The following is a 10,794-nucleotide window of genomic DNA, read 5'->3' on the forward strand; positions in this document are numbered from 1 at the left end:
CTGATGGCACATGGTGGCCACACCCATAAGGAAAACTGACTCTCCTCTCTCAGAAGCTGGGCTCCCAGTAGCTGCTCAGCTAAGAGCAGGAGCTTCGAGCTCCTCCCTTCTCCATGCTAGAGTATTCACTGCATTACCTCCTTTTAAGCAGCTTTAGTAACTAGATTGAATGAATGAATGATGAATGGATGAATGAATGAATGAATGAATGATGAATGGATGAATGAATGAATGATGAATGGATGGATGAATGAATGAGTGAATGAATGATGAATGAATGAATGAGCCAAATTAAGCGAGCAAGCTGAGTGGGTGCGTGCATGTGTTTTCTTTAGAATTGTAAGGGATTTCAAACTTGATTTACAGGTAAATTCGCAGGTGCTTTAGGATCATAGAGCCATAGCAGCTGTGATAGTATTTTGAGGTTTAGACACTTAAATGCTAGTGGTGTCTCTTTTAAAATTGTTATGTGTACTGGAGTTTCGTTGGCTGGTATGCTGTACACCATGTGCATGCAGTGCCTGAGGAAGCCAGAAGAGGGAGCCAGATCCCCTGGAACTGGAGTAACACTTTGTTAGCCTCCATATGGGTGCTGGGGAATGAAACTAGGTCCCCTGGGAGAGCAGTGGACTCTTTTAACCAACGAGCCACCTCTCTAGCCCCTGATGTCTTTTAATGACATTGTCTTAAAGTTAATCGTGTTATCTGGCTATATTTCCTCATACCAGGTTTATAAATGCGGAGGTTGATTTCCATGGCCAGCTGTGGGCTTCTTAGCCAGGAATTTTGCCTCGATTAAGGACATAACTTCACATTCTGAAAACAAAGCTGTCTTTGTGATAATGGCATTTCATTCTCCCAACCTCTGCTTCTCATTCAAATCCAATTTAGAGCCTTCCAGATAAAAGCATATTTTAGTTGAATTATAAAGACTGGTCACAATGTTACATTATGAGGTGCATTCCGGTGGATTCAAGAGTCGCTACTTGAAGTTTCTGGAATTTTGTCTCAGTTTGGGGAAGTTTGGCAGATAGGGAGTTAGGTGATGTGGCCAGGCTCTGAACCACTGGGTGAGACCGAGCCTTGAGGTGTGCAGCAGCTGCCGAGGTGTCTGCAGCTAACCACAGCCGCTTTATTCATGATTGTACACAATGTAGCGTTGTTGCGATGACAGAGCTTCAGCCCTTGGAGCTAGCCCTCTTTCTGTGGGTTCCACACCCGTGAGTTCAACCAACAGTAGCTGGCTCTGTGCGTAAAGGCGCTTGCTGCCAACCCCAATGATGACCCAAGTCTCATCTCCAGGACCCTGTGGTGGAGGAAGAAATTGGAGTCCTACAAGTTGTTCTCCGGCTTTCCCTTGCAGGCACATACGTGTGTGCTCACAGTAAATTCATGGATGTTAAAAGATTGTTTAAAAGAAAACAGAGAGCAGCTTATAACTTTCTTAAAGCACAACTTTGCTCTTTTTAATAGACAACTTGGGAAGGCTAGGGGAGGAGTCTGGTTTTTGTTTTTGTTTTTTAGTTTTATTTCCATTCCAAATGTTGCCCCCTTCCCAATTCCCCCTCCAAGCGTTCTTTACCCCATCCCCCCTCCTCTTTGCCTCTGAGAAGGTGCTCCCACACCTCATCCACCACCCCCCCCATCCTCCTTCCCGTGGGTATCAAGTCTCTCCGGAATTAGGTCATCCTCTCCCCCTGAGGCCCTGCAAAGTAGTCCCCCGCTACATATATGCTGGGGTCCCTGGATCAGCCCAGGTATGCTCTTCGGTTGACACTGTTGCTCTTCCTATGGGGTTGCCATCCCCTTCAGCTCCTTCGGTCCTTCCCCTAACTCTTCCATAGGGGTCCCTGACCTCAGTCCAGTGTAATAAGCATCTGCCTCAGTCAGCTGCTGGTAGAGTCTGTGACAGCCATGCTAGGCTGGAGAAGCCTATTTTAAGTCTCCTGGGTGTTTTAATTAAGATTTGCGTGTGTGTGTGTGTGTGTGTTCTGTGAGACCCTCAATCTCTTAACCCCTTCCCCCTCTCCAGCCCCTCTGTTCTGTTTTTCACAGTGAACATCCAGCTTCTAGTCTCTGTCTCTAGCTCAGGTTGGGGGTGAAGTGACTTTGGTCTCAAGTTGCTTTGCACTGTTTTAAGCAGACACCAAGCCTGAAAAATTCCTCTGTAAAAAATGTAAATAAGTCCACTGAAATAAGCCTAACCTGACATTATCTTAACTTACCTAGATGCAGAGGCAAATGCCGTGTGTGAAATTGTCCACGTGAAATCGGAGTCAGAAGGGAGGCCGGAGCGGGTTTTCCACCTCTGCTGCAGGTGAGCGGGGCTCTGGGAAGTTGGGCCCCACCCCAGGGACCTCCCTCCATCTCTGCAGACCTCCTCTCAGAGAAGTTAACACTCACCAACGAGCTGTAGTTGTGTGAATTAAAACTACCTTGATTAGCGTGCGGACAGGAACCTGGCTTATTTGCTAGCTTTCTAAAAGGAAGTGGGGATTGTACCTAACATCCTGAAGCAGGCTTCCTTTCCGTACCTACTTTCCATAGAGCAGGGTGAGCGGCGAGGTTACCTTGGGGTGCTTTGCCTGGTGCTGTGTACGCCGCTTGTTCACACATCTCTGAGAGTCTGATGTCAGAGGGAACAGGGGCTGAAGGTCTTACCATCATCCTCACCCAGGGACAGTGACCACCGTTGATCACAGACAGATTTTAAGGAGCTCCTGAAGTGGGTTTGTGATGTTATAAATTATTCCCTGTCCTTCCTTCATCCTGGGTCTCTGCCTCCTTCTCTTTCTGTCTCTTCCTCTAGAATAGTGTCTGCCGTCCTATTTAGCTTGAAATACGACCCATATTTAATTAGTTACTTGTGTTCAGTAATTAACTCAATATTCATCTAATTCTTCCCGTAATATTAGTCTGCTGCACACCGCCTGCAGTGATAACAGAATTAATAACTACTATCCTTCCTCATAATGTTTTTAATGTTATTGCTAGTATCGTAAGAAGATAACATTTATCAAATATCAAGGGTGCAATGTACCTCGTGTCTGTTGTTTTCCTAGTCAGACTGAGGGGCAGCCAAGACTGACAGAGGATGCTCTGCCCAGAGCATTGCAGAAAATGCACTGAACGCTCCGATCTCCGAATTGTCACAACCCACACTACACATTTGCCATATCGTCTCTCTGTTGAATGCTTGGGGCCAACAAAGGGCCCACCTCCAGAAAGCTGTCACACACAGAAAAGTGCGTGCATGTGCATGTGTGTGTGAGTGCGCACACACAGATACATATATGCATGCATGCACATATATTGAAGATATTTTTCTCTCATGAGAATTAGGACTTAGAAGATGTCACAGTTCTTAAGAACAGTTCTCAAGACTCTATACAGTAGAAGTTAAAACATCTCCAGACATTCCTGATGCTCTCAGAGCACCACCTTTCCCCGCTGTTTATGCCGATCTGTTTATAGTTTTGTCGTTTGCAACTTTGTTGGTAGAATCCACAGTGTTTAGTAGTCCAGGTTCTGAATTTGTTGTTCATAACGAGGACCAGGTGAAAACGAATACATCTTGTGAAAATCATGAGAACTTTGCCGGGTCCAGTGAGTGGCATGTGCCTGCAGTCCTAGTGTGAAGGACCTGGAGGCCAGCCTGGGTTACACAATGAGATCCTGGCTCAAAAAGTGGAGGGTGGGTGTGGGTGTGTATGTGTGCACGACTACATATATGTAGGCACACATGTATGTTGAACTTAAAGAAAAATAACTCTCACCTAGAAAATATTTTTCTGCCATGAGAATTAGGACTTAGAACTTTCGCAGCTCTTAAGAACAGATCTGCAGAATTAACCCTTAGGTCTTAATGTGTGGGTCAGGACCTAGGAAGAAAGAGCAAGCGCATTGGGATATCCATCTGCGGGGCTCTGTCTTGCGGCTCGTTTTCTCCTCAGTGACGTCTTACAGCGTGTACGTACGTACACCGTGACTTGGGTGTGAAGGGCAGGAGTTTGGCAGCCTCTTGGTATCTGACAACTTTGTCTATTACCTACTCAATACTGGCGGGACTCTGTCCTAAAATGGCTGTAGACGAGGATTTGCAAACCGAGAAGGGACTCAGGATTGTGTGCTTTACCACGAGGAGGCTGAGCGTGGAAATGGGAGCCCTCGTCTCTTTCCCCTTTGCTCTCGGAGACATTTATTTAGCTGCACCTGATGGCATTTGTCAGTTCCCTCCGTTGAGTGCTGGCCTCCTAACCTGTGTAAATCTTCTTTCCACAGCTCCCCGGAGAGCCGAAAGGATTTTCTGAAGTCTGTACACTCCATCCTGCGAGATAAGCACAGAAGGCAGCTCCTCAAAACGGAAAGTCTTCCCTCAGCCCAGCAGTATGTCCCTTTTGGAGGCAAGAGATTGTGTGCGCTTAAAGGCGCCAGGCCAGCCATGAGCAGGGCAGGTACTGTGGGGATTCAGACCTACAAGATCCCGGTCACCCCAGCTCCACTGTAGGTCCCGGCGGGGGGTGGGGGTGGGGTTAGGCATGGCCGTGTGGGGGTCGATGTAGGTAGGGTCCTTTCTTTCACCGTGTGAGGCTCACACCTTGTCTCCCTCCTTGTGGGTTCTGGGGAATCTTCCCTTTGCTCGAGGTCCTTCCCTTCCCTCCTTCCCTTGCTGCCCTGCCACCCCCTTTGGCTGGTACGCTGCTCTCTCATTGGCCAAGCCCATGCATCCTCTTTGGAAGGGGTTCTCCCAGCCTGCTTGTGGAATGAGAGTCTTGCTTTGCATGACAGCCAGCTTTGTTTAGTAAAAGCAGAGAGGTTAGCGTCAATAAGGTCATAGCGCCCTCTACCGAGAACACAGTGACTTCACAGTCTAGCAGGAGACGATGCCCCTCCCTTTGTGCCTACTACTCTAGTTTCAGTCTCAGGGTTAATTTAGGGAAGGTCTCAGCTGCTACTGGAAAAAAAGAAAGGAGGGTTAAACTGGTCCCCAGTAAATGCTCTTGGAGCACTTATCCCATGTCTCTGAAGCAACGAAGAGGGAGCACCGTTGCCACCATTAGCAGACGGCAACAGAGCAAGCCGAGGAGAGTGGTATTTTCCCAGTGGTGGGCTCGCACAGTACCATCCACACCCTAACCTCCTTTCCAGAGATGCAGCCCAGAACGTCTCAGGGAGGAGCACAGTAGCCTAAATTTCCTTTACCCGGGCAAACAATCAAACCGATTTGTACCTTTGACCCAGTCACCTTCCCACCAGTTCTCAGTTGTGTTGCAGAGGTGCAGGAAGAGCTGTGGCGTCATAGGCATAACCTGCCGACCTTGACACGGCCTGTGACACTCTTAGGTACCTTGAGGTTAACTATTGGATGTTGGTGGAGGCTACCGTAAGTCTGTTCTCTGTTCCGCTGATATGCTTGTTGAAAACCTAGAACCCAGAACCCTGAAACAGCCAGGATCTCCAAATAGCCCGAGAGTCGTGCACGCAGCCATACCCACAGCCTCTCAGGGAGCGCTCCGTAAAGGCAGTTTATCTCCTCATGGCAAGAGAGGAGTTGGTTGAGGTATTTTAGTGCTCCTCTTGTTTGCTGAGGGGTGTTCCCTTGGGACATATGCACCGGCCTCAGGGACCCTCGCCACCAATGGCTCTTTCTATCTAGGGACTTAAATTCAGAGGTGCATTTACAACAAAACAAAACCCAAACACAGGCACCCACATTTCCTCTACAGGATCTACGGAAGTCCTTCTCCTAAGATGAACTTAGAAATAAAACAAGCCCTCTACCTGCTCTAAACCGTTACAAATGGCAAGAGAAAGCCACAATGTTACAGCCTCTTAGATTCATACAATTGAAAGCGTGGGTTTTTTTTGTTGTTCTTGTTTGTTTTTGTTTTTTTTTTTCCCCTGCCCAATGGCTCATTTTTGGCTGAAAAACCGTTTCCATCCACTCTGCCTTTGACGTAACTCGCTACCGTCGCAGCACACGTGTTCCATGATTTATAAAAGGCGCCCCAGTAGATCAGGCAGAGACTGTCTCTGAGACTGAGGGAGACCACTAACGCCCTTTTGCTTAGTAAGTGTCCTTTTCATAAAGAGCAGACAGCCCCTACCACGCAGTCTGCATTTCCCAGGAGGCGCGTGCAGCCTGGGGATCGTAAAGACAAATGCCCACCTCCATACTTTCCTCTGAAGTGGGATTGCTTCAGACAGGAACTGATTTAAAATGTCTCATATTCTATCATCTTTTCATGGAAAACTTGAGGCCTGTGGAGCAGCTGAAAGAACCTGTCCCTATATCTATATTCTATAATTAATATTTTGTCCTGTTTTCACTGTCGCCCACCCGTCTGACATCCCCATGTCCCATCTCACCCTGACACACTTCAGAGACGCAGCCACGATGATACTTGGCTTCTAAGTACCATCGTGAACACAGTCCTCGCGTTCCCAGGGGACAGTAGTAAATGCAGCAATTGGGTAGAACGAGGTTGGACTGCAGTGGGTTAGGCGCAAAGCAGAGAGACATTTTTGCTTTTTCCCAATGGAAACGTAGTCTTCATCTCCTGCCGTTGTGCAGTTTGACCCGTCTTTAAACAAGAGCGGTGTCCTTCTGTCCTGTGTGTGGAGATAATGGAACGCTCAGAACGTGGACAGTAGGTGTCTCCTGGCAGTTCTGAAGCAGCCTCCCTGCTTTTGAGACTTGGGTTTCAGCACAGCAGCTCCTGACTTGTGTGCGAGTTGCTTCCTCCATGGAAAAAACCTGTGCTGCATCTCACCTCAGGGTGTCCGATGCAACAGCCACCTCAGTCTCCAGGGAGACGGGGCATCATTTCCACAAGAGCCACTGTGCACTGGGAGCATTCATTGCTGGCTTGATTGGAAGCACCGTTTGTTTGCTTGCCTTTAGTAATCCTGACTTCCGGGAGGGCAGTGGGGTAAATTAATAAACCCCGATATTAGAACCTGGAGTAACTTTCTGTGAAGCACTGTTCCTCAGTGCTAGAGTGTCATCTGTTCCTTCTCTCTTATTCCACTCAGGCACACTGTATTTTTAATTGCACTGTAGAAGAGTTGACGATTCACAGCTTGCAGTTAGGAGTCAGGACCGTGGCTCTGCTTAGCCTCAGAGTTCGCGTCCGACATTATCAGAAAGGTTGCAAAGAGTGGCCTGGAAGCCCAGTGTCTCTGGCAGCTGACAGTCTCTGGGAATGTGAAGCCCTCAGTCTAACTGTGGGTGCTTAAGAAAACTCACATTGGTGTCCCTGGAAAACACTGTCCCAGCCCAGTGCTCCAGAGAGCACGGTGATACCTCCAGAGACAGCAAAACCCCAGAAGCCTGTCTCGGGCTTTTTAAACACCTCCATTCTGGCCAAAGGACCCTTGGATAACCCTGGGGTAACCCCGCTGGTCCAACACTGGGAGAACAACAGACATTTGTGTTTCTTGTCCTGTGGGTACACAGGTTGGAGTAAATTATTTCCTTCTCCACAACCCACAGCCTCTAGTGTTGTCGACTCTTACTTCACATTCTCTGGGCCCATCCATCTTCCCTTCAGACATCTGAGCAAGGTAGACACCACCAGGATGATAAGGGTCAGACCCCAAACTCCTTTAGTCCCATTTACCCCTTACGCTTCTTTTCTTTGCTGGATTTTCATCTCACGGTAAAGCATGTGGGCGTTTATTTTTATATTTTTGTGTGTGTGTGCAGTGTCTGCCCCAAGCAAGTCTCTTGGGAGGAGGAGGCGGCGACTGGCCCGAAACAGGTTTACCATTGATTCAGACGCCATCTCAGCCAGCAGCCCGGAGAAAGAGCCCCAGCAGCCCCCCGGTGGCGGGGACACTGACCGATGGGTAGAGGAACAGTTTGATCTTGCTCAGTATGAGGAGCAGGATGACATCAAGGAGACAGACATCCTCAGTGACGATGACGAATTCTGTGAGTCCGCGAAGGGCGCCTCAGTGGACAGAGACCTGCAGGAGCAGCTTCAGGCTGCCTCTATCAGTCAGCGCGCCCGAGGCCGGAAAACCCTCGATAGCCACGCCTCCCGCATGACACAGCTCAAGAAGCAAGCGGCCCTTTCGGGCATCAACGGAGGCCTGGAGAGTGCGAGCGAGGAGGTTATTTGGGTTAGGCGCGAAGACTTTGCCCCTTCCAGGAAACTGAACACAGAGATATGACTTTCTTGTCCCTTTAGAGAATGTGTGTAGATACGATGCCGGCCCCACCCTCACTCTGCCCACCCTCCTGTGCCGTCCACGAGAATGTCCCCTTAGGTCGCACTCTTGCACACAGATTTTTGGCAGCTGACTCGGGTCTGAAGCCATGTGGCCACCCACCTTCATCATTCTTAATGACATCAGAGAGAATCGTTCAGAATCCCAACAAGCTTGAGTCCTTTCCTCTGTGCCCAGGGCTCTTTATTCTCAATTCATCGGGGCCTGAAGATTTAGAACAAAGAATCGATAGCACTGGAAATCAAACCGTCCCCACCCCAGCAGTCAAAGCAAAGTATCGGAGTGACAGGACAGCGTTCACATAGGTGTCCCAGCTCCACCTCCCTGAGTCCAGTCTCGACAGCTGGGGAACCTTCAAACACACATAAAAAAAAAAAAAAAAAAATCCAGAACAGATCGAAACATCTGTACAGCTTGCAGTGTTCTGACTCCCTCTTCAGCATCGGAGAATATCTGTGTATCTTAAGAATGTGTGAGGAAAGGGTGGTCGTCTCTGTTTGATGAGCCTTTATTCTTATTTTTTCTTCTGTTTATGTCTGTAGCTGGTCTTACTCTGTGTCAGTGTTTGGAAGCTCTAGTTTTGCAGAGAATTATAAAGCCGCCACACTCTTGGGAAAGAGATCCAAATTTATCATTTAGAGGGAGAGAGAAGAAAAAAAAAACACTATTTTTTTGTATTTTCCTTGAGATGCAGGGGCACAAATAGATGAGAATTTTACAGTGTTAGGAGTAACTCAGTCTGAAAATGAGTATATAACCCTTTTGCAGAGCGAGCAGGGCACGATGACTTTATATTTATATATAAACAGCCAAGAAGAAGCTCATGCTAAGAATAAACTTTTCTTTTCTGAGAAACAGATTTTTTTTAAATGTATGAATCTATATTTGAGATGGGAATTTGGTTGGATTACAGGGGCAGGGAATGGGGCTCTGTGTGTGTGTGCGCGTGTGTGAGTGAGTGAGTGCATGTGTGCGTGCGTGTGTGTGTGTGTGTGTGTGTGTGTGTGTTGTACATGGCGGGGGAGGGGAGCCTCCTCATGGGTTGCCATGGCGACCGTTGGTTTTCTCATCCAGCTTGCATCTTCATCCACAGATGACTCCCCCTTCCCTGACAGTCCATGGCTGAATCTTAGAACCTCTTCAGAAACGTCCTTTGTGGTCAATATTTCCTTCATGCCAATGAGACAGGGTAAACTTGCCTACGGGGCCTAACCTTCTAAATGGATGTCCAGACAGGAAGAACAAAACCCATTATAGCACTTTCATCTTTTAAAAAAATAAAAGGTTTATAGCTTTTTGTTCCCCCTCCCCCCTCCCCATTTCATGATGTCCATTCCTTAAGAAGGGTTTAAATAATATGAAAACTTTCTTTTTGGAAATAAAAAAATATATATCTATATATCTATATATCTATTTGGTGTTTGATACATCGGTAGGTACTTTAAAGACCTGAATTTTATAGTAGCTTTAGCGATTATATTTTATAAGAATCAGTTATGACTTTATATTTCCAGATAGAGAGTTCAGAACACGATGCTCTAAGCCCCCCTCCTCTGCCCCCCCTTGGCTTGCTTTTCCTGCTCTCCCGACCTCTACCCCTCCCCCCTCCGGGTTCCCAGGGCTTTGAGCTTGATCTTTTGAAAGTTTTATTCTATTGAAGTTTTTGCTATATCTTCTGGTTTTCTTAAGAAGCTTTAGAGTGGTTTCTATGCCCTTTGTACCACTGCACTGTTCATATCATCTCGGGGTCGATTGTGACTGCGTCCGGATGGGAAACCGAGGCAGAGGCGTCGATAGTCACGTTTTCTGGTCTCCCTGCAACATGTCCATGGGGGGTGGGGGGTCCTGGAAAGTCTGGTGCTTAGAGAGGGTGCCATTGTCTCTTGTACATACGGTCATGATGTGTCTATGTCAAAAGTTCTTATATATTTCTTTTATAAGCTGAAAGAAGGTCTATTTTTATGTTTTTAGGTCTATGAATGGAACGTTGTAAATGCTTGTCCAACAATAAAAGTACTGAAAGGGGCTTGGACTTCCCTGTGCCTTTTTGGATAGAGGGGCAAGAAAGAGCTAAGTGTGGGAGGGAGAGAGCCCACAGGAGAAAATTCCTGTGATCGTCGTGTGTGTGTGTGTGTGTGTGTGTGTGTGTGTGTGTGTGTGTGAGAGAGAGAGAGAGAGAGAGAGAGAGAGAGAGAGAGAGAGAGAATTGTGTGGTTGTCATGTGGGGGTGGGTGGGTGTGTATATGTGTGTGTGTGAGAGAAAATTCCTGCGATTGTTGTCTGTGTGTCTGTCTGTGTAGTCTGTGTGTCTGTCTCTGTCTACCTGTCTGTGTGTTTATCTGTGTGTCTGTACATGCATGCCATGGTGTACCTGTGGACGTTAGAGGTGCGGCTCACAGAAATCGGTCCTTTCACCCCAGATACTGAACTCAGGCAGGCAGGCATGGCAGCAGTGCTTTTTACCTGCCGAGCCGTTTCCATGGCTGCGGTTGTCTGGTTTTATTGTTTGTTTGTTTTTTGTTTTGTTTTGTTTTTTGTGGGCAGGCATGGAGGCACCTG

The 10,794-nt window shown here is 47.6% G+C and overlaps 1 protein-coding gene across 2 annotated transcripts in view; it reads left to right on the plus strand.

Moving 5' to 3' along the window:
- Positions 1–10,261, plus strand: part of Tiam1 (TIAM Rac1 associated GEF 1) — a 182,523-nt gene extending 172,262 nt beyond the window's left edge. For both annotated transcript variants that reach the window (XM_032900461.1, XM_032900462.1), the window contains 3 exons: positions 2,230–2,317; positions 4,282–4,454; positions 7,709–10,261. In XM_032900461.1, coding sequence (XP_032756352.1) covers positions 2,230–2,317; positions 4,282–4,454; positions 7,709–8,178 — 731 coding nt within the window. In that variant the 3' untranslated portion in view covers positions 8,179–10,261. The remainder of the gene's footprint in view (positions 1–2,229; positions 2,318–4,281; positions 4,455–7,708) is intronic.
- Positions 10,262–10,794: the final 533 nt, after the last annotated feature.

The sequence above is a fragment of the Rattus rattus genome, chromosome 4 (assembly GCF_011064425.1).
Source record: "Rattus rattus isolate New Zealand chromosome 4, Rrattus_CSIRO_v1, whole genome shotgun sequence".
NCBI classification, from domain to species: Eukaryota; Metazoa; Chordata; class Mammalia; order Rodentia; family Muridae; genus Rattus; species Rattus rattus.